The sequence below is a fragment of the Corythoichthys intestinalis genome, chromosome 5 (assembly GCF_030265065.1).
Source record: "Corythoichthys intestinalis isolate RoL2023-P3 chromosome 5, ASM3026506v1, whole genome shotgun sequence".
Taxonomy (NCBI): Eukaryota; Metazoa; Chordata; class Actinopteri; order Syngnathiformes; family Syngnathidae; genus Corythoichthys; species Corythoichthys intestinalis.
In genome coordinates, this window is record NC_080399.1 from 59,956,009 (window position 1) to 59,983,339 (window position 27,331).

General features: G+C 38.9%; 1 protein-coding gene across 3 annotated transcripts; it reads right to left on the reverse strand.

The window, feature by feature from the left end:
• Positions 1-4,085: 4,085 nt before the first annotated feature.
• Positions 4,086-26,883, reverse strand: ska1 (spindle and kinetochore associated complex subunit 1). Of its 3 annotated transcripts, none has more exons than XM_057837016.1 (7): positions 26,801-26,883; positions 26,598-26,683; positions 26,403-26,518; positions 19,132-19,223; positions 14,707-14,862; positions 8,184-8,353; positions 4,086-4,329 (listed from the first exon to the last, which is right to left on the reverse strand). In XM_057837016.1, the coding sequence occupies exons 2-7, from the start codon at positions 26,677-26,679 to the stop codon at positions 4,181-4,183; spliced, it is 765 nt and encodes a 254-aa protein (XP_057692999.1). In that variant the 5' UTR covers positions 26,680-26,683; positions 26,801-26,883; the 3' UTR covers positions 4,086-4,180. The 3 variants fall into 3 exon arrangements, with proteins under 3 accessions (XP_057692999.1, XP_057693000.1, XP_057693001.1); XM_057837018.1 differs by lacking the exon at positions 4,086-4,329 and adding an exon at positions 5,658-5,805; XM_057837017.1 differs by lacking the exon at positions 26,801-26,883 and having other exon boundaries at positions 26,598-26,788.
• Between the last annotated feature and the right edge of the window lie 448 nt (positions 26,884-27,331).

Below are 27,331 nucleotides of genomic sequence, written 5' to 3' on the forward strand. Positions count from 1 at the left end.
AACAAAAATATTTTACACATTTTTATACTCCGCAATATTCCCGGAAAGAGCTGAAGCACTGTGATTAAGTACAGTACTGTAACATGTTTGGAACTTTTTCAGTATCGGATCGGGACTAATGGCAGATTACCAAAATCAGGTGGCTCAGACTTGGACGCAAAATGTACGATCGGGACGTTCCTACAAAAAACTTAAAACCTGAAAAGCATGGAAAATCTCAATCAGAGGAAAATGCAACGTATAGAGTTAGAATCATGCAAAAAAAAAAAAAAGAAAAATTGTAGTTTGCAAATGAAATGTGTCATTCAAAAAAGGTGTGGTTTGCAAATAAAAACGGTCATCAAATAAGGAGTTTTGATTTGCTTACAGAACGATTTTTATTTTCTTGCCGATCGAACTACTTTTTCTTGCGGATAAGAGTGCATTCTCTCTTCACTCGGCCCAGACGATATAGAGCTGCCATATCCAGTGGCGGACTTAGCAATTTTGGGGCTTAAAGCGAACATTGCAAGGGGCCCTCTTCATATGTTCCTTTAACACAAAACGAGCAGAACTGGCAGCTTCAAAAGCCCCTATCAATATACATAATTTCACTAGATTAATACAAAATGAAGAGTGAGGAAGTAGTTTTGACGGAATTACATGATAAAATTGAATGTCGGTCAAAATTAAAATTCTTTTTCTTTGGTATCATTTGTTTCATGTAACTGAGGGAATAATTTTAATAACCATTTTAAATATAGAATTATTATTCATGGGACTTGTGTCCTACAACATGCATTTAACCGTGATACTATAACCTTTTTTAATCACAGTAGACAGAAATGTCCCGACACAGACGTTTTGACTTCTGATTGATACTGATATTTTTAGACCATTGGAAACACTTCCAAGTATTACATACAGAACAACCTAAATATTTTGCTTTACAAAACGAATTGCAACAAACCTTCCCAACCAAGTTATAAAGCTACATTAAATATATAATTATAGTTCAAAATCAAAAGCCATAATTCAAGTTTTACAACAGTAAATGAAAAACTATATATTTATTATTAAAGTGCTGCTACAGTGCCTTGCAAAAGTATTCGGCCCCCTTGAACCTTGCAACCTTTCGCCACATTTCAGGCTTCAAACATAAAGATATAAAATTTTAATTTTTTGTCAAGAATCAACAACAAGTGGGACACAATCGTGAAGTGGAACAACATTTATTGGATAATTTAAACTTTTTTAACAAATAAAAAAACTGAAAAGTGGGGTGTGCAATATTATTCGGCCCCCTTGCGTTAATATTTTGTAGCGCCACCTTTTGCTCCAATTACAGCTGCAAGTCGCTTGGGGTATGTTTCTATCAGTTTTGCACATCGAGAGACTGACATTTTTGCCCATTCTTCCTTGCAAAACAGCTCGAGCTCAGTGAGGTTGGATGGAGAGTGTTTGTGAACAGCAGTCTTCAGCTCTTTCCACAGATTCTCGATTGGATTCAGGTCTGGACTTTGACTTGGCCATTCTAACACCTGGATACGTTTATTTTTTAACCATTCCAGTGTAGATTTGGCTTTATGTTTTGGATCATTGTCCTGTTGGAAGATAAATCTCCGTCCCAGTCTCAGGTCTTGTGCAGATACCAACAGGTTTTCTTCCAGAATGTTCCTGTATTTGGCTGCATCCATCTTCCCGTCAATTTTAACCATCTTCCCTGTCCCTGCTGAAGAAAAGCAGGCCCAAACCATGATGCTGCCACCACCATGTTTGAGAGTGGGGATGGTGTGTTCAGGGTGATGAGCTGTGTTGCTTTTACGCCAAACATATCGTTTTGCATTGTGGCCAAAAAGTTCAATTTTGGTTTCATCTGACCAGAGCACCTTCTTCCACATGTTTGGTGTGTCTCCCAGGTGGCTTGTGGCAAACTTTAAAATGAGACTTTTTATGGATATCTCTGAGAAATGGCTTTCTTCTTGCCACTCTTCCATAAAGGCCAGATTTGTGCAGTGTACGACTGATTGTTGTCCTATGGACAGACTCTCCCACCTCAGCTGTAGATCTCTGCAGTTCATCCAGAATGATCATGGGCCTCTTGGCTGCATCTCTGATCAGTTTTCTCCTTGTTTGAGAAGAAAGTTTGGAAGGACGGCCGGGTCTTGGTAGATTTGCAGTGGTCTGATGCTCCTTCCATTTCAATATGATGGCTTGCACAGTGCTCCTTGAGATGTTTAAAGCTTGGGAAATCTTTTTGTATCCAAATCCGGCTTTAAACTTCTCCACAACAGTATCTCGGACCTGCCTGGTGTGTTCCTTGGTTTTCATAATGCTCTCTGCACTTTAAACAGAATCCTGAGACTATCACAGAGCAGGTGCATTTATACGGAGACCTGATTACACACATTTGGATTCTATTTATCATCATCGGTCATTTAGGACAAAATTGGATCATTCAGAGATCCTCACTGAACTTCTGGAGTGAGTTTGCTGCACTGAAAGTAAAGGGGCCGAATAATATTGCACGCCCCACTTTTCGAGTTTTTTATTTGTTAAAAAAGTTTAAATTATCCAATAAATGTTGTTCCACTTCACGATTGTGTCCCACTTGTTGTTGATTCTTGACAAAAAAATTAAATTTCATATCTTTATGTTTGAAGGCTGAAATGTGGCGAAAGGTTGCAAGATTCAAGGGGGCCGAATACTTTTGCAAGGCACTGTACCTCCTAGAGGTAGGCTCTATATCTGTCCTCTTGGTCAGCCGTAATAGCTAGCTTAAGATCTACTTAAGACCTCTTTTTTTTGGTCTTACATGCAGTTTCCACTCATTATAATTCTTGTTGTACATTAAACTTGTCAAATCCTTAGAAACAGCGCCACACCAATGTGCATATGATTCCATCATGTGAAACCAAATAAGCACGCTTCAAATGGAACTTCCATTAGCTTTGTTATATGCTGCGAACATTTTGCTAAATGCTGCCCCCCCCCCCCCCCCCCCATCTTGAGTGTTTGTGTTCCCTATCGTATTGTCAATGTAAACAATACAACATACCCTCAATTATCAATCTTGATGACGATCTAACTTTCTGAGGCGGCCGGTTTCTTCTCGTGATCCTAAAACCTCTTCATACGCAGCGAAACCTCATCCAGGTCGTGGTCAAGTAGAATGGCCCCTACTTCGTGGAAAAACTTCATGTACTTTCTCGGGCTGCTGCGACCACCGCGGGCTGCGTAATTGCTTTTGGCGACCTTATAGTCGTACTTGACGTTCTTATGTTTGGTGCGGCACTGTTTCCAGTTGCGCACATGCCAGAGGTTCGTTCCAACTGGCCGGAAATCTCCTGGAAGATGCACTTGTTTTGTATGGTGCTCTTGAGGCTCTCCCGGACACGCCGATCAACCCAGATGCATAGCAGCGCTGGCACCTTGTCGTCCGTCCATTCCTCCTTCATCACTGGGCTCGCAGCATCCAGCCCAGTAGCATCCATTAGCTGACTGGAGCTCAGCTCACAGTCCGCGACAGATGGCTCTGGCTCATTGACATCGTTGTCTGCCGACGACATCGTAAAGAATTTTGAGACACCTGGCAATGATGAAATGTTTTTTTTTATTTTTTAACATCCTCCCGCCGTTTCCTCTTTTTAGACCCGCTCTTGTACATCCGCTTCTTTTAAAGTACTGTTACTTTTCATAAACCCACAACTTCCTCATCTTCGATATGTGATTAAATTGGTTTGCCAATTTAAAGCTGCTTGACTGCTATCCACTGGACTGGCCCACGTAACTTTGGGTGGGGAGATAATATAAAAGCAGCATTCAAATGGCTTTCTTTTTTGTTTTGTTATTGGTTTGTTTGGTATGCTGACATAATTATACATGACAATAGTTGGGGGTGCTGATGGCTCCGGTGGCCCAGGCCCTTGCTCGTTGGGGCAGGGGCAGCTGGTTGGGGGAATAGACACGCCAAAACCAGAAGTTGCGCTCCAGTTTTATCCATCTGCTCCATGCGGCTCTAGAGCCGTGGGTTGCTGACCCGCACACAAGAATAACTATGAAATGGTAAAGAAACAGCCAAATTCATTTTCTACAAGTAAAATTCAATTTATTTTTTTGACATAGCTACCATTTCATAGAACTTTTAAACACAAACCCAAAATACTGCCAAGAAAGCGCACTTACACCGAGCATTATTAATTTATAGTAAGACGTAACGAGTAAGGCCGCCTCCTCGCAACTCCCGCAGGCGCTGGCAGTGTCGCAACATGTTCAGAATTCCCTGAAGTCGCTTGTCCACCCTCATTTGAGTGAATTGACGCAAATCTTCCTCCACCACAAAATACTGACCTGAAACAAGAGATAACTGTGATTAGCTCTCATTTACAGTGGTTTTGGTATCACAGGCTGACCTGAAAAAAATACAAGCCCCAAATTTGGATAGGCCTCATTTTTTTTTAGGTCCCTCTGTAATCCTGTATCATGAATTTGTGATTGCCGTTAGGCAACTTTAGCCAAATTAGTTGTCTTGATGAAATGGATACCATATGCAATAATACAATAATAACAGATATTGGTCCAGCTTGTGAACACTTTGTGAGAAGAAGTTTCATAAGATGAAATCAATTTTAGCTTGGGTTAAGAAGGTACTGTAATTTTCAGACCACGAGCCGCTACTTTTTTCCTTCATTTTGAATCTTGCGGCTTACAGTCCACAGTCCAATGTGGCTTATTTGATTTATTTGGGGTAATAGGTAACACTATGTGACAGTTTTTAAGTGTCATCCGGCAAATTATGTCACTAACGCCATTTATGTCAAGCTCAGATCTTTTACATTCATTCAAAAGAGATCATCTGCCGGATAATCCTAAATGACGTAATTTATCAGCATTCGTTAATGCTCATGACAGTGTCATGTCATAATTAGGATGGTCAAATGACAGTCTTATGGCGTCACTGTCAAAGAAAGTGTTAGCACACACCAAAGCTAGCAATTAATGAAACAAATGGAGTAGTAACTGAAGAAATACTTGCACAGAACATAAATTTTGATTTTTACATCAGTAGTGTGCAATACATGCTAGGAGGCATGTTGGACAACAACAGTGTTGATAGCAGGTGGCAGCAGAGGTTGACTGTCTCCCCCAAGGGAGCACTGATGGTCAAATGAAGCTTTTTGATGGCGGTTCATTTGCTCTAATGACAGTTGTATGATGTCCGATAAAGTGCTACCGGCTAATATCTCTTGGTGTAAATATCCCATCATACAAAGAGGACAGCTGCAGCTTATAGTCTAGTGCAGCTTATCTATGAACAAATGTCATTTTCGTGTCAAATTTGGTGGGTAGCAGCTTATAGTCACGTGCGCCTTATAGTGCGAAAATTACGGTATAATACATGGGCTTTGAAAACAGTTTTTATTTTTCTGGGTCAAACCTCCTAAAACCATTTAAATACATAGAAAACGGCTTTTGGCAGTTATACTTATAACACAATAAAACAGCGGGTTTTACCCATGCATTAAAGTTACTGTAACAAGGCATACATGAAAAACTGATTTTCATCCAAAATTGTGTTGTTGTTTTTTTATGTGCAAAATAAATATTGACAAAACACCAGTAACCCTGACCTCCAGTTCCTAATTTTTATTTTCCCTCATTTTCTCACATCCAAATGCAACACCTCAATTTTAACTCAGTGGTGTAAGTAAAAGTATGCCCCGATCCCAGCACCACTGACCGCACCAGACACCCAATCCAGCCAAAAGGAAGTGGATGTCAATGGCAGCCAGCCAGCCAATGCAGACACCACCGCAGTGGGAGACCCTGTAAAGTAAATGCCATAATTTTCAGACTATAAGCCGCTACTTTTTCCCTTCATTTTGAATCCTGTGTGGTTTATAGTACAGTGTGTCTTATTTGTTGATTTATTCGGGTTAATACAGGGCTGGCCAAAAGTATTGGCACCCCTGCAATTCTGTCAGATAATGCTCAATTTCTCCCAGAAAATGACTGCAATTACAAATGCTTTGGTAGCAATACCTTCATTTATTTTGCTTGCAATGAAAAAACACAAAGGAGAATGGGGAAAAAAATTAAATCATTATCATTTTACACTAAACTCCAAAAATGGGCCGGACAAAAGTATTGGCACCCTTTGAAAAATCATGTGATGCTTCTCTAATTTGTGTGATTAACAGTACCTGTTACTTACCTTTGGCACATTGCAGGTGGTGACAATAACTAATCACATGTGCAGCCAGTTAAAACGGATTAAAGTTTACTCAACCTCTGTCCTTGTGTGAACCACATTGAGCATGGAGAAAAGAAAGAGGACCGAAGAACTGTCTGAGGACTTGGGAAGCAAACTTGTGAGGGAGCATGGGCAATCTCAAGGCTACAAGTCCATCTCCAAAGACCTGAATGTTCCTGTGTCTACCGTGCGCAGTGTCATCAATATGTGTAAAGCCCATGACACTGTGGCTAACCTCCCTAGATGTGGACGGAAAAGAAAAAATTGACAAGAGATTAAAAGGAAAGATTGTGCAGATGGTGGATAAAGAACCTCGCCTAACATCCAAATAAGTTCAAGCTGTACTGCAGTCCAAGGGTACAACAGTGTCAGCCCGTACTATCCGTCGGTGTCTGAATGAAATTGACTCTATGGTAGAATACCCAGGAAGACCCCACTTCTGACCCAGACACATACAAAAGCCAGGTTGGAGTTTGCCAAAACTTAACCTAATGGAAGCCAAAAACGCTTTGGAAAAATGTTCTCTGGTCAGATGAGACAAATGTAGAGCTTTTTGGGAAAAGGCATCAACATAGAGTTTACAGGGGAAAAAAACAAGGCCTTCAAAGAAAAGAACACGGTCCCCACAGTCAAACATGGTGGAGGTTCCCTGATGTTTTGGGGTTGCTTTGCTACCTTTGGCACTGAACTGCTTGACTATGTGCATGGCATTAGGAAGTCTGAAAATTTCCAACAAATTTTGCAGCATAATGTAGCCCAGTGTGAGAAAACTGGGTCCCCCTCAGGAGTCATGGACCTTCCAGGAGGACAATGACCCAAAACACACATCAAAAAGCACTAGACAATGGTTTGAGAGAAAACACTGGAGACTTCTAAAGTGGCCGGCAATGAGTCCAGACCTGAACCCCATAGAACACCTGCGGAGAGATCTGAAAATGGCAGTTTGGAGAAGGCACCCTTCAAATCTCAGAGACCTGGAGCAGTTGGCCAAAGACGAATGGTCAAAAATTCCAGCAGTGCATTGTAAGAATCTCAATGATGGATACCGGAAGAGGTTGTTCGCAGGTATTTTGTCTAAAGGTTGTGCTACCAAGTATTAGGCTGAGGGTGCAAATACTTTTGTCTGGCCCATTTTTGGAGTTTTGTGTAAAATATTTATGATTTTTTGTGTGTGTTTTTTCATTGCAAGCAAAATAAATGAAGATATTACTACCAAAGCATTTGTAATTGCAATCATTTTCTGGGAGAAATTGAGCGTTTTCTGACAGAATTATAGGGGGGCCAATACTTTTGGCCAGCAGTGTATATTTACGTGGCTCCGCTTGTAGGATGTCCTACGATTGGTTGGGTGTAACTTTTATCAACGACTAGATCACACTCCTAGACATCCTGTTGTGCCTGCCGCCGCCCACAATTTTGGTTTGTTGTCAAGTGGGTCTGAAACAACATTAATAAGTGTTGAAATGGACTTTCCTGAGCTGGAGGAATCCTGTCAATATTTTAATTTCCACTCATTTTTACTATGTTACTTAAAAATGCAATGCTGCTTTAGCAACTTGTTTGCCCATTGACGGCAACAATTAGGCTTAAGTGTTGGGTAGAAATTTGCCACAAAAAATTTAAGTATATATGATTTTTTTTTTTATTAAATCTGCAAAGCGCAAGTAGATTTAAAAAAAAAATACAGGCATTATGTCATATTTTTGGGGTGAAATGCCCCCATTTAGGAACAGTCTGGAGACCTGAAATAATAAGGAAATAATTGTTGCAGAAAACATGTGCATTACAACCAATCAGAGCCATACTGATCACGTCAGCCAATTGAATGGACAACTAAGCCCAGGGTGGTTTGCTGTGCACATGCGCACATCGATAAGGACAAAACTTGGGTTGTACCATATCTTGAAATGAATAAGAATAAAGAAGCCTTGGATTTTATTTCCTCTCATACCTTTGGTTTCTTTTGTCTCCTGATCCTTGAAGCGCTGGTACAGGTTGCGTGCTCGGTTGCTGCGAGTTTTCACTGGCTGGTGGACAATTTTATACTTGGCTACAACAGCTGCATTAATGTTCTCCACGGCACTGTTAATTTGATGGTATGACACCCGACCTTTCATGTACCTGAAGAAGGCAGAAGAGAGGTTCATAAGAATTTGTGGCCGAGAGTTTCGTCATCATAAATAGGAAAGGTTGTATTCCTGAAGTTGCAATAGCAAAAATTATTAAAGGTGACCTTGCATTGTTTTTCATAACGACTAAGCATGTTTATTTTATATTACATGTGGCATTTTATGCTCCTGAATGAAAAAGCCAGCTTGCCTCCTGCGAAGCAGTGTGACCAAAGTGTTTTCTTGGTCACCAGTGCAGCTGGCATGTAGTACTTAACCCTGAAAAGTCGTGAGACGCGCCAACGCCTCCTGGGCGCACGTCTTCTTCGAAACCTCATTACGTTGTAAATACGTCACCACTGTGCCAATGGTTGGTCTCGTTTGAAAGTGCGGAAGTTGTGGTTAACTTTCCTTTTTACTTGAAGTCAATCGACCAAGTAAAACGAAACAAGAAATATTGTCATTTGAGTTTGAATCAGAGTTAGTCAAAAATTTTACTCAAGTAAGAGTAGCGTTACTTTAAAATAACACTACTCAAGTAAAAGTCAAAGAAGTCGTCCAAAAATGTACTGAACTACAAGTAAAATAGTATTTGTTGAAAAGAATAGTCCAGTAATGAGTAGCATCGTGAGTATAGTAACTGCTTATACATGTATTTTTGCTGGATTTTTTTTTTTTAAACAATGGTATTATTTCTCTGAGCTCTAAGTTATCTATATGAACTGTTGTTATAATGATACTGTACAATAACAAATTACATAACTATATTAAAGCCAAAGAATCATTGAATTCCAAAGAAAAACAAATTACATATACAGTATGAGGCATTATTCGTCCAAAGAGCATGAGTGCCCTCTGGTGGTGAAAATAGTTCCTAGTTTGAAGAGTTCCTTCGTAATTGCCATTTTGAAATCAAAAGGATCATATCTCCGGTTTTCTGTGGTCAATCGGTGCCTAAAAAAACTGGGGAAGAGGTTGAAATCTGCACTTTCGAGTCAAGTTGAGGGCAGCGCTCTATATCAAATACTTCATTTTTTTCGGTGCTTTAAAGTGCCTATGACAAAAAAAAGGATGTTTATTTCATATTTCACGTGGAATTTTATGCTCCTGAATGAAATGGACCGCTTGGATGTTTGTGTAAGCGATTGTTTTATTTATTCAATTTTTTTAATCCCGCGCCATGAAAATTAATAACTTCCTGTTTTGAGGAGGAATGCGACGTCACCCAGGTCAGCATCTCACAGTACAGCATTGCTTTACAGCATGCAGATGGACTCCAGATTCAGCTGATTATTTGCGGATTAATTTGTTTATTTTTCACATCACACCAACCAAATGTGCTGCAGGGTTTGGTTGCTGCACCAGGTAGAGGCGTGTGAGCCTTTTTGGGTTTCAAAAACCCCCACCCCTAGAATGGCCAAAACAAGTCCAACAACTGTGGGACCATTGGACTTACGAGGAAGTGAGTAAACATCGTGTTTTGTATTATGTCAAATACTTGGATCATGGCACTGGCACATATTTTAATACGGAAGTGGTTTGCATTTTGTGGCTGACAATGCTCCTTGTCCACCGAGAATGCCACTCGGCTGCCGACCAGCGGCTTGTCGCACACCCCGCTCGGTCCTCTTCACTTGCCTGCCAGGAGAGCACTATACTCTGCTTATGCCCTCTTCGTGTGCCCAGTGTTCTGTCAAATTTTGCACCCCATCAGAAATTGCAACTTTGTGTTAAAAATGGTCGCGAATACAGTGATTAAAAAGTTAACACTACAAACTGTCTTACAATAAAGGAATATTTACTTAAGTTTGATCATGATTGGACATGTAGAAAAGTTGTCTTCAGACACATCCTGCCATGTTAGCTGCACACAACAACTGCACACCGTTCTCTCACGGTTTACGTCTACGCCGTGTCGTTAAGCATTCATTTACGCAATATTAGTGTTGAACATGTATGCTTATTAAGTTACTTCAAATAATGATAACATTTTGCTGCTATGTGTCGTATTTTCCTCGTTCTGAATCTTTCCTCTCAATGGGCTGAATTCTAAATCAGCTGAAATTGTGACCCTGTCGACGTCATCAGGCATGAAAATGGGTCTGGGGTATAAAGGTGAGAAGGGTGTGGAGCAAATATTTCCCGGTACACTGTACAACCCAACAAAATATTGAGCTCTGTCGACCCACACTGTATTTCAGCAGGGCCATGCAGAGACCGGTGGAGGGGCGGGTGCTCGTAGATCAAAAGGGGCACATGAGCAAGTACTTAATACACCTTAAAACAATATAACTTCAATTTTAACCAGCTTTAGATTATAATTGGCTGCAACTGTGACATACTTTAATTGGGAGGGGGCAGCAGTGAATAGAAATCAACACTGTCATCAACACTTTCTGGCTGTGACTCAGTCAGTCTGCCTCTTTTCTTCCTTCAACCTCTGCATCAAAACTTGTTTCCTCAACTAGTTCATCTGAGAACAAACCACATCAGATGGTCACTGAGCCACCAACAGCACAGTTTTCTCAAAACTATTATTTCATTATTATCCATACTTAACAACTCTAGCACCTAATAATTAATAAAGCAATGGCATAACATCTTACAGAAAAATGACATTGTAATTGTGTTTATAATTGTATTTAATACCCGACTATCCTTGTAAACTTATTCTTACCAAGTGTGCTATTCACCCAGCTGATGAGGTATCCACTGCCTTTAGCAGCTTCATCCAACTTTTTTTAACCCTCAATCTCCTTTCCTTACAAGGCATATCTATATAATGAAATATAAATCTACAAAAAAAAAATTTTAAAAATCAGACTCCCCGGTGGCTTTTATTTTTAAAGCTTTCTTAAATTCTTTCTCTCTCAATAACTATGGAGGTGGATTTGTGTCTTTATTATTCAATCCAAAAAAAAAAAGTTGCTTCAATCAAAAACAAAGCTGCTTCAATCAAAATGTATATTTTAATCCCAAAAAAGTTTTTGATTGCAAAAATAAATTTGAGACAAAAAAAAAAAAAAAGCATTTGAAAACTATTTTTCTTGATTGAAACAAACATACTTTGGGGGGAAAAAAGTGAAAAAACATGTCTTATATATGTATCGTTTTTCCCCAATGTAAAATCTGAATAAATACATTGAACACGCACAAAAAAATTGAGGAGGGGAGGGCGCTACTTCGCGGTTTTTACTTATTGCGGCGGGTTATGGTCCCCATTAACCGTGAAAAACGAGGGATCACTGTATTTCTGAAAAGCTTTAAGAAGAATCATTCCCACCACTCGTCGGGCCAGTGTTGTGCCGACACTGGCCGTCAGCCCAAGTCCCAGCCGAAAATAACGTGTCTCAGGCGGACGACGTGAGCGATGCGAGGCACCCCCTTCCATCCGAGAGCATGACGCTTAATTTGACTCAACAGTGCATTTCTTCGTTTATATTACCGCTAAATACACAAGCTTGACGCCAATTTAACGGGAGCTATTTTTTCACGGGAGATTTGGTTAGCTCTGGCAGTGTTCAACGCAAGCTGCAACGAATGGCAGTAACTTTATTATATCGCAAAATATGAAAACGATTGAAACCATTACTCACCAAATAAAGGCAAGTGTGTATGGAACGCAGTTTGGGCCGATGATTGGTTCTCGTCAGCGAAGCATCGAGAAGGATTTGCTGACTGTCCAAGTGTCACTTTTTTAAAGGACTGATTTCTGAACTGCTCAGTTTACGTACTAAGTTAATCACATGATAACAATAATAATAATGATTAAATAAAATCTCCCGACCCCCCCCAATAAAGATTTTCTCCTCGGATCTACGCAATTCACGTAGGTCACCCTTTCTGACTTCAAAACAGCGAATTTTGCCGAAAGGTGAGAGATTTTCATGCCTCCCTCATCCTCCAGCTGGGGATGCTAGAGCGCTATAATGACAGGCGTGGCTAAACAGCATATTAAAAGACTAATTTCTTGTCATCTGCGCTTTGCCAAATTGTTGTAAATAGTAGAATCGTCTCACAATGATTCTAATTTACATAATAAAGCTATTTGAGACTTTTTGTATCCTGTCATATGCACTTTAAAGACCACATGATTTAAGGGGCTGGCATGAAGATGGAACGACAAGCTTGCGTCTGATTGGTATCATGGAATCATGTGATTATTGTTACGACGTCTCATTGGTGAAATTGGTAGAGCTACTTGCTGCTACTACAACAGCTACTTGGCATCGCTGGCAAAAAATAATAGAGAATCTATTAAGTAGAATAAAGAGCCAAAATGTAACGACTCTTGTGTAGCCCAAAGTAGTGGAGTAAGGGTAGGGTTTTTTCTTCAGAAATCTAGTAAAAGTAAAAAGTATAGCTGAGTAAAACTACTCTTAGAAGTACATTTTTCTCAAAAAGTTACTCAAGTACAGTGCCTTGCAAAAGTATTCGGCCCCCTTGAACCTTGCAACCTTTCGCCACATTTCAGGCTTCAAACATAAAGATATAAAATTTTAATTTTTTGTCAAGAATTAGCAACAAGTGGGACACAATCGTGAAGTGGAACAAAATTTATTGGATAATTTAAACTTTTTTAACAAATAAAAAACTGAAAAGTGGGGCGTGCAATACTATTCGGCCCCCTTGCGTTAATACTTTGTAGCGCCACCTTTTGCTCCAATTACAGCTGCAAGTCGCTTGGGGTATGTTTCTATCAGTTTTGCACATCGAGAGACTGACATTCTTGCCCATTCTTCCTTGCAAAACAGCTCGAGCTCAGTGAGGTTGGATGGAGAGTGTTTGTGAACAGCAGTCTTCAGCTCTTTCCACAGATTCTCGATTGGATTCAGGTCTGGACTTTGACTTGGCCATTCGAACACCTGGATACGTTTATTTTTGAACCATTCCATTGTAGATTTGGCTTTGTTTTGGATCATTGTCCTGTTGGAAGATAAATCTCCGTCCCAGTCTCAGGTCTTGTGCAAATACCAACAGGTTTTCTTCCAGAATGTTCCTGTATTTGGCTGCATCCATCTTCCCGTCAATTTTAACCATCTTCCCTGTCCCTGCTGAAGAAAAGCAGGCCTAACCATGATGCTGCCACCACCATGTTTGACAGTGGGGATGGTGTGTTCAGGGTGATGAGCTGTGTTGCTTTTACTCCAAACATTTCGTTTTGCATTGTGGCCAAAAAGTTCAATTTTGGTTTCATCTGACCAGAGCACCTTCTTACACATGTTTGGTGTCTCTCCCAGGTGGCTTGTGGCAAACTTTAAACGAGACTTTTTATGGATATCTTTGAGAAATGGCTTTGTTCTTGCCACTCTTCCATAAAGGCCAGATTTGTGCAGTGTACGACTGATTGTTGTCCTATGGACAGACTCTCCCACCTCAGCTGTAGATCTCTGCAGTTCATCCAGAGTGATCATGGGCCTCTTGGCTGCATCTCTGATCAGTTTTCTCCTTGTTTGAGAAGAAAGTTTGGAAGGACGGCCGGGTCTTGGTAGATTTGCAGTGGTCTGATGCTCCTTCCATTTCAATATGATGGCTTGCACAGTGCTCCTTGATATGTTTAAAGCTTGGGAAATCTTTTTGTATCCAAATCCGGCTTTAAACTTCTCAACAACAGTATCTCGGACCTGCCTGGTGTGTTCCTTGGTTTTTATAATGCTCTCTGCACTTTAAACAGAACCCTGAGACTATCACACAGCAGGTGCATTTATACGGAGACTTGATTACACACAGGTGGATTCTATTTATCACCATCGGTCATTTAGGACAACACTGGATCATTCAGAGATCATCACTGAACTTCTGGAGTGAGTTTGCTGCACTGAAAGTAAAGGGACCGAATAATATTGCACGCCCCACTTTTCAGTTTTTTTATTTGTTAAAAAAGTTTAAATTATCCAATAAATGTTGTTCCACTTCACGATTGTGTCCCACTTGTTGTTGATTCTTGACAAAAAAATTAAATTTCATATCTTTATGTTTGATGCCTGAAATGTGGCGAAAGGTCGCAAGATTCAAGGGGGCCGAATACTTTTGCAAGGCACTGTAAATGTAACGGAGTACATGTAACGCGTTACTACCCACGTCTGGTTTTTGGAGTAACTTTTGTTCAACAACAAACAACGCACAAATGGACATGGAAATACACGTTAGCGAACTGGCTAATTAGCTTAGTGCTCGGTGCTAACTGTTAACAACAACAATAAAGGCTAAACAGTACAAGAGGGTTTGTCAATTGACCTCTTATAGACGCACACGGGACTGGACACGGGATGAATTATACTACGTATACTGTGGTGGGTGGCGGAAACACAAAACAGAAAAGGAAACCTGGAAGTAACTGGATGACTAAATTAAAATAATACTTACGGAGGGATATTTTCAAACTCGCCCACTGTGATAGGCAGAATCTCCTTGACACATTTCTTGAGGTCAGTTTTAACAATTTCCTGCTGGGTGGACTCCACACCTGCTGCTTGGCTCTTGTTGCTTACTGGTTCCAGAGGCGGTTCAAGATGTATTTCACTGGAAGGAAAGCGTAGCGTAATCAATTTTTTTTTCGTTTTGATCATGACTCCTAGGTCAGGTAAAATGGCTTCAGCCAGTAAAAAAAAACCAACACATTTCTAAACAAATCATTGGTTGAAGATTCTTTGCGGTTCAGAACAAAGCGTGATAACAAGATTGTATCATACAATTGAATGTGTCTCTTCTTAAGAAACACCCTACAAACCATCAGATTATTCTCTTTTCACAGAATTTAAAATTTAAAAGTTTGCATGTTTTGGCCTTTCTCCAAAGTTGCCAGAGACTGGTTTCATGTTCTCCAAAATAAGACAAAGATCGGTCATTTCAAAAACACATAACAGGTAGTCCCCGGGTTACGAATGAGTTCCGTTCTTACGCTGGCGACGGAAGCTGAATTTCCGTCAGAAATAACCCTTTAAGTACACCTAAATCTCAAAATAACTATCCAAAAAATCCAAACGTATTGTATTTTGTTTAATGATTGAGGATACACTGCTCTCTGGTGGCAGCATTGGGTCTGACTGGACTGTCACCTTGTATGACTGAGGAACAAACTTGTCTGACATGGATAAATTTTAGGACGGCTGTGTTCTGTTTTAGCCCACATAAGGCTGTAAGTTGTTTCAGCAAATCTATGTTTGTGTATGCATTTGTAATTAAGTTTAGAGCTACGGTTCGTAGAGTTATGTGTGAGCGATTTGCTATGTGAATTGTAAATAAGTTAGCATTTGTAGCATTTGAGCTAGCGGACTTTTGTTGGGCAAATTAGGCTAATTTATAGAGGTGTGCATCGACACCGCCCTCACGATTCGATTCGATTACGATTCGGAAGGCCACGATTCGATTCGATTCCATTCAGAGGGTCACGATTCGATTCGGTTCGATTCGGCAATGCATTGCGATGCATTAAAGTCTGGGATGCATTAAAATTCTAAAGCAAAGCATATTTTTTGTGAATCATGAGCCAACACAAGCGGACAGACATTAAACAACTTTTTATTGGCTCTTGTGTCACTCCTGGTCGAAGTCAAATGAAAATAGTATACTTTCATATATATCTTTAAAAAAAAAAATCAGATCACAGCATTTAATTAGTGCTTATAATGAGACCAGGGCTTTCTCTCTTTTTTTTTTTTTTTTTTTTTACACACAGTAGCAGCCTTTCACACAGTGCAACATCTGAACTCCTGTGCAAAATCAGTAAAACAGTCACTGTATTTTAGTCACAACGACCCATCAATAAAAATATTCAAGTAAATATTAAAGAAAATGACAAAGAAAATATTGTAGTGCAGCAGCATCTTTATCGCAATATCAATCCAGGAATCAGTTCAGTTGCAAACAAAACATCAACTAAATTGCAATGTAGAACAAAAGTAAAATGTAGGCCTAGCCAATCTTATATCTATAATATTTCTCGCTCCCTCTTTCTCCGTTTCAGCCATTGTTATGTTATGTCCTATCTCTCTGCTCTCTCGATTACAGCTGCGCTTGTCTGTGACGTTACTCCGGTAAGGAAGCGGATTTGGGTTCCTCGTCCCCCCTGCAGAGGTTAGATCTTGTGCCCGAACCCGACCCGACCCGAAATGTTAAGCATTCACGTTTCGGTGGGTCGGGTCGGGCCGCTGCGCCGGACTAATAAAGTATTTGAAAAAAAAAAAAAATGCGCAGAGGGCTGTGGCGCAGCCCTCTTTTTCTTCTTTTCCTCCCGTTATTTCGTTGTGTGAATGCTTTTATAATTCTCATAAATATATGTAGACTATTTAAATATTGAGTAAACTTGCGTTTTTTTCCCGCAAACTGAGAATTCGTTACGAAAGACACTTTTATTTACGCACACAAAGGCAAATGTGATCCTTTTGAATCTTCTCCTCTGTGTGTCTGTAAAACTTTTTTTTTTTTTTTTTTTTTTAAATCAAACTTTCCCAGCGTTATTTCGTTGTGTAAATGCTTCTATAAATTTCATAAAAATATGTAGACTATTTAAATATTGAGTAAACTTGCGTTTTTTTCCTGCCAACTGAGAATTCGTTACGAAAGACACTTTTATTTCCGCACACAAAGGCAAATGTGATCCTTTTGAATCTTCTCCTCTGTGTGTCTGCAAAACCGTGTTTTTTTAATATTAAACTTTCCCAGCGTTATTTCGTTGTGTAAAGGCTTTTATAACTCTTATAAAAATATGTAGACTATTTAAACAGTAAGAAAACTTGAAGAAATGAAAATAAATTGCTGCTGCTGCTGCTGCGTTTTTTTTTCCCGCATCACTCGGCTCGGGCATGCAAATCTATAGTTAATTGATCTGGCCGGTCGGGCTTCAATACCAACGGGCCGTGTCGGGTTGGGCTGGAATTTTTTAGGCCCAATCTAACCTCTACGGGCTTGCTTTGAATGTAAAGTAGCTCTCTCTACAGGTAAACATGAGAATAACAATACAAATAGGGAAACCAAATCCATTGCATCACCGGAATTGCGCTGGGAAGATTTTTGAACGTACTTATATATTTTAAAATGCGCTGAATCGATTCAGCGTGTTGCCCGCATCGAATCGAATCGTCCCTGCCCCGCATCGGGATGCATCGCCGCATCGATTATTGTTGACACCCTTACTAATTTAATCTACTAAATTTACATATTGATCAAACTAGATGGATGTTTGACCACCAATTGTTTTGTGTCGTGTTTTATTGCTAAAATGTGTGCCGCTTTGAACATAAGTGTACATATATGTGTTACAGATTTACAAATTGTCAGAAGTAAAAAGCTAAAAAAAAAAAAAATAGTGGGGACAGAACACATCATATTACTAAACAAATAAGATATTGTGAAATACAATAAGGTACTGATTATGCAACTTTAAAAAAACAAACAAAAAAACAATGGAGACAAAATGGCGAACGAGACTCCGTGTGAAAAGTGAAACTCACGCAAATCGAGTACATCGTAACCCAGGGACTACCTGTACTTGGACATTATTGCTGTATTTTTCTTGTACCAATGGTTTTATAGTAAGATTATGACGCCACCCATGAACAGATAGAGTGGTACCTCTTCATGCGAAGTTAGTTCGTTCCAGGACCTTGTTTGTAAGTCGAATTGATCGTATGTCGAGCAGGATTTTTCCAAAAGAATACATTGTAATTCCATTGATTTGTTCCACATATTTTGCTATCATTTCCATCTTCATTTCAATGGCAAGTCTAACCTTTTTCCTTTTTTCCCCCCACCTGCACTAACATTCTTTGAACCCATGTTAAGTTCAAATGTTCAAATGTTCTATGTTCTCCATCGTGCATCCGTCTTGCAGGAAAACAAACTGCGGCGGATATAGAAACCAATTGCGAGCATAGACTTCATAATGATATTGACGGGACACATTCCCCAGATACTGCGCCACGCCTTCAAATAGGGGGCCGTCCCACACTCCGCTTCAGTCGGCCAAAGTCGGTCACAGTTATTCTCAAACACATGCAGCTATCCAACGCCAAATTTAGGTTGAAAAAGTATGAAAGCTGTACCTCATACATACAGGAAGGATTGTCTCAGGAGTGATTTGTTCGAAGATTCAAGGTAATTATATTTTTTGTACCACCGTACCATGCATGCATTTTTAAACGTTATGAAAAAAATCAATGGGAGAAATTAACCACTACAACACTACAACATTGGCGTCATAATTCACAATAATTACGGAAAATAAATAGTAACTGCCCTGTTTTTTGCTATTAACCAAGAATCGAGACTGTTTTACGTCCATATAAAGAATTAAGGGATTTAAGCATTTATTCACAAGAATTTTCAACATAAAAGCTTTGTGGTGATAAGGCGGCGCCACAGTGGCTTAAAGACTAGCAGAACATCCGACATATTTAAGTAAAATAAATGCCAGTTTTTTGGGGGGCTTTTAACCAAGAATCGAGACTGTTTTACATCCATATCTATAAATAATTCAGGGATTTAAGCATTTAATCACAAGAATTTTCAACGGAAAAAGCTCTTTGTCTGTGTTTCCACTCAGTCAGCTTTGAATGCGATAGGACCCCTATTAATCGGCACCGCCAATATATTATGAAATCTACGGGGCGAGTCAAATTTTACGTCGGATGTCGAAAAGATCGTGTGTCGAAGCGATCGTATGTCGAGGTACCACTGTACTAAGTAAAAGGAGCCTCTCGTTTTGCAGTTATGTGATGTATAATTGGTTTGCTCCTCACAATGAGCAGTTTTCTGTTGAAAGATTTGTAGGGTAGTAAATAATGTTCTCACTTTTGTGGGCATGTGGATGGCATATGAGCAGGTACGTTGTTCTTAAGGTGTTGGAGACGCTTCAAATTATTTGTGAAGAATTCATCAAGTGCCTGAAAAAATAAGAATGCACACTTGCAAAATTGCATTACAATAAAATCTGCTTAAAGGAGACAAATATAAGATTGGTGGGAAAAAAATAATACTGCAAACTAGTGCTGCAACGATTAATTGATTAACTCGAGTATTCGATTAGAAAAAAATATACGAACTAAATTTTGTTGCTTCGAGTAGTCGTTTAATTAAAGTGGAATTGTAATGGTTGATTTTAAAAGTGTTTGCATTTAATTTTACTGATGAGGGTGGACACAATGCCCTCTGGTCTGCCTCTTTTCACATGGCTGAATCCAACTGCTCCCTGTTAAGACCAACATAAACTAAGTTTTTGTTTGAGCGAATGTTTTTTTTAATCCATTCTTAATTTAGTTTGTAGGTATATTTAGCAGTTTTTTGTGGGAATATGTGTCTGAACCACTTGTTAAGAGCATTGTAAAAAAAAAAAAAAAAAAAAAAAAAACGAGCATTTTATGCATTTAAGCTAGCAGACTTTTTCAATCCAAGTTAGCCAATTGTTCTTTTGTTGTACACAGATCCTCATTAAAAAAAAAAAATTATATCGTTTGAGGCTCAGCTCAGGTGTTTTAATTTTTCATGTTCCTTATCCGATTACTCGATTATTTGAACTAACTAGTCCATCGATTAATCGACTACTAAAATATTCGATAGCTGCAGCCCTACTGCAAACACCTGTCAAGAAGTTGTATAACTTTCTTTCGCCGTGGCAGGAGGGCAGGGTTCATACGGGTCCTTGAAATTACTTGTAAATGCTTGGATTTTACGGTCGTGTTTTCAAGGTTTGAAAAATGCATTAATTTTGCGTAAAGTTCTTGCAAATGCTTGGATGTGTTGGGCACAATATTTTATCTAAAAATATAAATCATTAAATGAAGGAAAAGAAAATTACTTCATCTTTGCGACACGTTTCTTTTGAAGTTGCTTGACTGCCTTAACCTTTCACAACATGTCTATGTCCCTACTCACAGGAAAGGACACACACTGGAACTGGTCATCACTGGCACTATCCCAGTGAGCAATTTAGGTACGAATGGGCGTGTCCTACCACAAGGTCACTACCTTGGTAATCCCATTCCCTTAATCCCACACCAAACCCCTAAATCAAATTTAATTCAGAAGCATAAAACGTATTAATTCAGAAATCCTGACTTCAGACGTCATCCATCTCTCCTCTTCCACCCATTCATCAGCCACTGAATCAGTGGCATTCTATAACACCTCCCTGAACAGCATCCTGGACACCAATGCCCCACTACAGTCTTGAACTGTCACATTCTACCGCTCAGGCTCCAGGCTTGGGAAAATGAAGGCAGCTGGGCGTGTCCTTGAAAGGCGGTGCATTACATCCGAATTTCCAGTCCACAAAAATGCCTACAGGGGCCATCAAAACGCCTACTCTATGTCTCTATGGGAGGCACAGGCAACCTACAATTCCAACATCATCAATAACAGTCCCAGCAACTGAAATCAGCTTTTCTCAACTTCTTGAAACCGCAAACTCCCACAAATAGAGCAACCACAATTGAGCAATGCAACAACTTCCTTTCGTTCTTCGGAAAAGTGGACAACATTCACATCTTCCTTATTGCCTCAACCGTTGCTCAACCTCAATTGCCACGTTTACATGGAGCCAAATATTCCAATTACAATCGGAATATTTGTTCAAACCGAATAAATGTGTTCCATATAAACACCTCATTCGGAATGAACAGGCCCAAACCGAATGGAATTTCATTCCGATTCACAGGGGTGGAATATTCCTTTTCCGAAACCGATTAGAAGTAAAATTATATCAGCGGAACAGGGAAGCGGAATGGTGTCTGGTTGCGTTCTTTCTGCGCATGCTCCGTACTGACGTGGTGACGTGACTTTGTGACGTAAGTAACGTCACTTGCAACGTGGCTTCCAAGCACACACACAGCGCACCCACACAACTTTTTAAATGAACGGCGTATCATTCTGAAGTTTTGTTTCCACTCGAAAAGTTAAAACAGCAGCTGATCTGACGATCGATCTCCATGTTTTGCAACGTGACGCTTTGTTTTGATTAATCTGCGCATGTCAGACGGCAGTTGTCAAACGTCCTTTCGGAATAAAGGCAGACACATGTAAACGCTGGATCGGAATAGATGAAGTGACATGTAAACAGCTGATGTGAAATTTCCATTCGGAATGATTTGAATCGGTATGAATAAAAGTCAGCATGTAAACGTGGCTAGTGTTCAATATCTATATAATAACTATACAGCGGTATGAAAAAGTATCTGAACATTTTGGAATTTCTCACATTTCTGCATAGAATCACCATAAAATGTGATCTGATCTTTGTCAAAATCACACAGATGAAAAAACTGCTTAACTAAAACCACCTAAACATTTATAGGTTTTCATATTTTAATGAGGATAGAATGCAAACAATGACAGAAGGGGGAAAAATAAGTAAGTGACCCTCTCCCAATGGAGACAAAGAGCAATTGAAGCCAATTTTTACCAAACAATTTAAGTCAGGTGTGTGCCCAATCACTGATGTTTTAAAGCTGCCCTGCCCACTACAAAAAAAATAAAAAAATAAATAGACAGTAAGGATTGTCTTGATGCATTGCAATGCAAGCATTGTCTGATGTGCATCATGGCTCGATCAAAAGAGCTGTCTGATGACCTGCGATCAAGGATTGTTGATCTGTATAAAGCTGGGAAAGGATACAAAACCATCATCAATCGAGAGTCAGAGAAGATGTTTACAAATGGAAAGTTTGGCACTGTTGCTTCTCTCCCAAGGAGTGGCCGTCCGCCACGAGTTCAGCGCAGAATACTCAGAGAGGTAAAAAAAGAACCCTAGAGTGTCTGCTAAAGACTTACATAAATCACTGGCACAGTCCAGTATCTCTGTGCACACATCAACTATATGTAAATCTGTGGCCAAGAATGGTGTTCATGAGAGGATTCCCCTGAGGAAGCCACCACTGCCTAAAAAAAACATTGTTGCTTGTTTAATGTTCGATGAAAGGCAATGGGACACTCCAAAGACATTTTGACAAAATATTTTGTGGACTGATAAAACCAAAGTTGAATTGTTTGGGAGTAACACACAACAACATGTGTGGAGGAAAAATGGAACAGCTCTCCAACATCAACACCTTATCGCCACCGTGAAGCATCATAATTTGGGGCTGTTTTCCTGCCTCAGGGCCTGGATAACTTGCAATCATTACTAGAAGAATGAATTCAAAAGTTTATCAGGATGTTTTGCAGGAAAACCTAAGGCCGTCTGTCAGACAGTTGAAGCTAAAATAGGATGGTTGCTGCAACAAGACAATGATCCAAAACACAGAAGTAAATAAACTTCAGAATGAATTCAGATGAACTAAATACAGGTTCTGGAGTGGCCAAGTCTTAGTCCAGGCTTGAACCCCATTAAGATGCTGTGGCATGAACTAGAGACAGCAATTCATGCCAGACATCCCAGGAATCTGACTGAACTACAGCAGTTTTGTAGAGAAGAATGGGACAAGATTCGTCCTGATCGATTTGCCAGACTGATTTGCAGCTCCATGAAGCATCTGGTTGAAGTTACTGCTGCCGAAGGGGTTGGGGGCCACAAAATGTTAAATGTGATGGTTCACTTACTTATTTTCCCCCCCTTCTGTCATTGTTTGCATACTATCCTCATTAAAATATGAAAACCTACCAATTTTTGGGTGGTTTTAGTTAATGTAAACAATGTTTTTTCATCTGAGTGATTTCGACGAAGATCAGATCACACATGATGGTGATTTTATGCAGAAATTTGAGAAATTACAAAAGGTTCAGATATTTTTCACACCACTGTATATGTCAAATTAAAGTCAAGATGTTAATTATTTATGATCAGTTGTCAAAACCTTACTGCGATTTATAGTTCATCAGCAATTAAGCAATGTGTGTGATTTGCCATATTTAGCATTTGAAATTCTTCAACTGGTAAAAAAAAAAATTAAATTGGGGAAAAAAGTTCATGACAAGGCATGTTTGAATTGTTTTTTTAGTTTATTCATGCTTCTTGAAAAATCAACCCCTAATTTCAGAAAAAAGTTAAGAGTGTATAGGGTTAATGTAAAGTGCATTTATAAACAAAATTCATTATAATTATTATTCCATTGATGTCTCGCGTCACATTATCGCTCCCAGAAGTACAGTGCATTCTAGTCCATGCGTGAGTAGTTTGGAGTTTAATCAAGCAAACAGTATACAAATAAAGTAGTATTTAAATGCAAAGATTTTCATTTGCTGTGGTTTAGTACAATGAAACGAATGTTTTATTTTTCTTTCATTTAATAATTTCTATTCTAGACAGGGTGCTGAGAAATATCGTATGCCTAACACTTCCAAGCATTTTCAAGGATTTACCAAAAATTCAAGCATTTTTCAAACCTTGAAAACAGGACAGTAACGTCTAGGCGTTTTTTTAAGGTTTTCAAGAACCCGTGGGAAGAATATGTCTCGTATTTGACTGATTGCTGGGGGACCGGACATTGTTGCAAACGCAGAAGCGAAACAACAATTTAACTGGTGCTGAGAATCGACTTTTACTAGGCGAAAATCTTGGATTTACAATTGAGAACAGTGTTAGAAGTACTTCCCAAAAACATGTTTCTTGTCTATTGAAATATTATGGCCATATAACTAATAACATAGTGCTCAACTTCTTACTAGTGTCATGCAATTAACATCATAGAATAGAATTTTTAAATGAATCTTTCAAATAAAATTTATTTACTACCGCTCACTAAATGTGGTCATTAAGCATTGACAATATTTGTTCTCCATTTAAAAATGTTTGCTTCTGCTAGAGATGAAAGGGTGTGAAAACTATCGATTAAAATTAGGGCTGTCAAACCATTTAAATTTTTAATCAAGTTAATCACAGCTTAAAAATTAATTAATCATAATTGATTGCAATTCAAACCAAAATATGCCATATTGTTCTGTAAATTATTTTTGGAATGGAAAGACACAAAACAGATATATATATTCAACATACTGTACATAAGTACTGTACTTGTTTATTGTAAAAATAAATCCACAAGATCGCATTAACATTGTTAACATTCTTTTAAAGGGATCGACAGATAAAAAGACTTGTAGTTCTTAAAAGATAAATATTAGTACAATTTTTAGAGATTTTATATTAAAACCCCACTTAATGTTTTCGTTTTAATAAAAGTTGTAAAATTTTCCATTAAAAAATAAACTACCGGTAGTAGCTCACAATTGTTGACATCGCCGAGCGGGACGACACAAGGGCTCCCTGCCGTTTTTCCACATCGTCTTTAACTTCGTAAGGTAGTGATTGAAATACACCACAAGGTGTCAATGGCGAGTTTTAAATTACTTAGAAATCAAGCCAACGAGTGTGTTTTGTCCCTCGACTGACGGCGTAGTTCCCTGTTTACTGGGTCCATCCATTCCTTTGTACTTCACGGTCATTTGAGTGCTGGCTTCACAACGTACGAGACCGCTGATAGTTTGTATATTGTGACTAAATATTGCTATCCAGTGTATTTGTTGAGCTAAACAAAATGTTTGAATAGAGTTTGACCAAAGTCTGAGTAAGTTTTATGTGTATTTTGCATAGCTATTTTGATTGGGAATGCCAGTTTTCTTTGCAATGTTGTTTAACTGTGTGAGAATAGGGCCTCATTGATACAGATTGAAGCACTTTTCTTTTTGAGAACTTTATTTTTTTAGAAAGATAGACATATTATTTTTGTTGTGCTTTCACTAAATGATACTTATGTTTGTCGTGAAGGAGTTGCCGAAGCTTATGCCAATAAACGGTGCGGTCCAATGAACGCCTGTGTCCACTCGCCTTTCTCTGCCTCTTAGCCCTCAATGGGCAAAAAAATGGCGCCAGTGTAATCTGAGGCAATGCATGAGCGGGTCATTCCGCGCATGCGTTAAATGTGTCAAATATTGCAACGTGATTAATCAAAAAAATAAAATAAAATACCGCCCATTAACGCGATAAATTTGACAGCACTAATTAAAATAGATTAAAAAATTATGAATATGATAATCGATTTTTTTTGCTGGCAGCTATGAGCAGTCCCGTTTGGGTCCTTGTTTGTGTTTGAGTAATGTGAGGCTGCGTGCGCATGCCAGTGATTAGAGCAAGACAGAGAGCGTTCACTTACTTCTACACTCAAGTTGGGTTGCTGAAGCAATAATACTAGGAAGTGTCAAGAGTTAGATTGCATTTTGTCTAGTTGGATCAGGTGTGCCTCTGTCAGAGGTGAGTAAATAAAGTCAATTGTATTGTTTGTATTCTTTGTTGATGAGATGTTACTACCGAGCAAAGAGCTAAGCTAGTTAGCTATTATGCTAATAAGTGTCTTGAGCGTCCATTAGTATTGTTTTGAGGAAGCATATTAGTACTTCAGTTGCTAGATAGTAAAGTTGTCTCATTTCTTTTTGATACAGAAACCACACACATAAACCCATTGATATAACAGCTTAGTCTCCTTTCAACACCAACTGCCATTCAAACCTCAAATTTTCATACAAGAGCGTGTGTTTTGAAATTGATTTGGATTTCATGAAAAACCGTTTCCAAAAGGAAGCCGATTCATTACAGTCTGCCTCCTCCTTATTCGATTTTGTTTGTTTGTTTTTAAAGAAAATTAATGAGTCATTGACACAATTTATAACAGTGCTTTGCCCACAAGAAAAAAAATGTCTATCAGCAGCACTTTTTTTTACTTAAATGAACAGGAACTTTGTCTAATTTGTGTACTGATAAATTATTTTTACGTTTAATCCCCAGAACCTTTGTTAAAAATTTTAACAAGTTTTAAGGACTTAAAACAGTACAGTTGTAGACTACATTTAAGTCGGGAAGTTACAAATTCATAAGGAAATAGTCATCCATTTTGTCTTCATTGTTACTTACAATATGCGCAAAACAATTTAAACTTGAATTGTGAAGGTCATTGAAAAGTGACAGTTATCAGATTGTTTAATTCATCGTCTGATTAATTAAAAATAATTGATATAATTTATTAATAATAATTTATTTTTAAAAATAATCATCGTTAGTTGCAGCCCTACTCCTACAAATACATACTGAGCAGAGTGGCATCAGCCAAAACAAATGTACAACTCCAGTGAGTCCACTTCACCTTCAATTGATCAAGTTGCGCTTTGTGTTGGTCAACATTTTTTTCATACTCCATCAGAAGTCTCTCTAGTGCATCAAGGTCTTCTGCAAGTTTTTTCATCTTTTGTTGAGGTACTTCTAGATGTGTAAAAAAAGAGGAGTCGGCTATGATAAAATAACATTGAGAATAATAACAAAAATGCCTTAAAAAGCTTACCTGCAATTGATAAATACAACATGCGTTGGACGGATGAAATCCTGTCATCGATATGACAACTAATACCCTCCAGGTCACTCATTTTTCTGAAAAAGGAGAATGCAGTATATTTCTAACAATTCATTTTCAACAGGGAAAAAAATAGCTCGTCACATAAAAACTTCGTAAACGCAAATAAGCGCTAATCAATCGTTTTGGCATACATTGTTGGCGCCTCAGCTTGAACTTTTTCTTCTTCCTTCTATTTCCGCCACCTCTTCTTCGTCGTTTTTAGGGCAGCTGAGCGCCAATTCAATTGAATATTTCTACCAGCTAGATGTCTGTTGTGTGCCGTAAGCCAACCCGGTTGAGTGTCGTCACTTTTCGGCCATTTTGTGTCGGAAGCGTTCGATAATTGTAACATAGTCGATGAAGCATACCTTTTGAAATAGCTATTAATTGCTTATGTTAAACCAATTGTCCAAATATTTGTGTGAAACGTCAGCGATGCACCAAATTAACTAAACCTGAAATTGAGTGTAGGCTATATTTCATTTACAATATCCAGTCTGAGTCATAGCCATGTTGATACTGTTTGTAATAAACCATACAATATTTAACCTGTCATGAATTTGGCGAGAAAAGAGTATTTTAGCGGCCAAAACTGCAACAGTAGAGCCCGACAGAGAAGTCCTCCGACGCAAGATGGCCGTCATTTGCTTCCGCCGTCGACTCCACCGTTAGCCATCTAGCAC

Bases quoted from the DNA above. Each gene is read 5' to 3' on its own strand.
- ska1 (XM_057837016.1), bottom strand. From the start codon at position 26,679: ATGAGTGACCTGGAGGGTATTAGTTGTCATATCGATGACAGGATTTCA. The intron at 8,354-14,706 runs GTAAGTATTATT...TGCCTTCTTCAG, and splicing joins GAGTTTGAAAATATCCCTCC to GTACATGAAAGGTCGGGTGT. The intron at 4,330-8,183 runs GTATGAGAGGAA...CTCTTGTTTCAG, and splicing joins GGAGACAAAAGAAACCAAAG to GTCAGTATTTTGTGGTGGAG.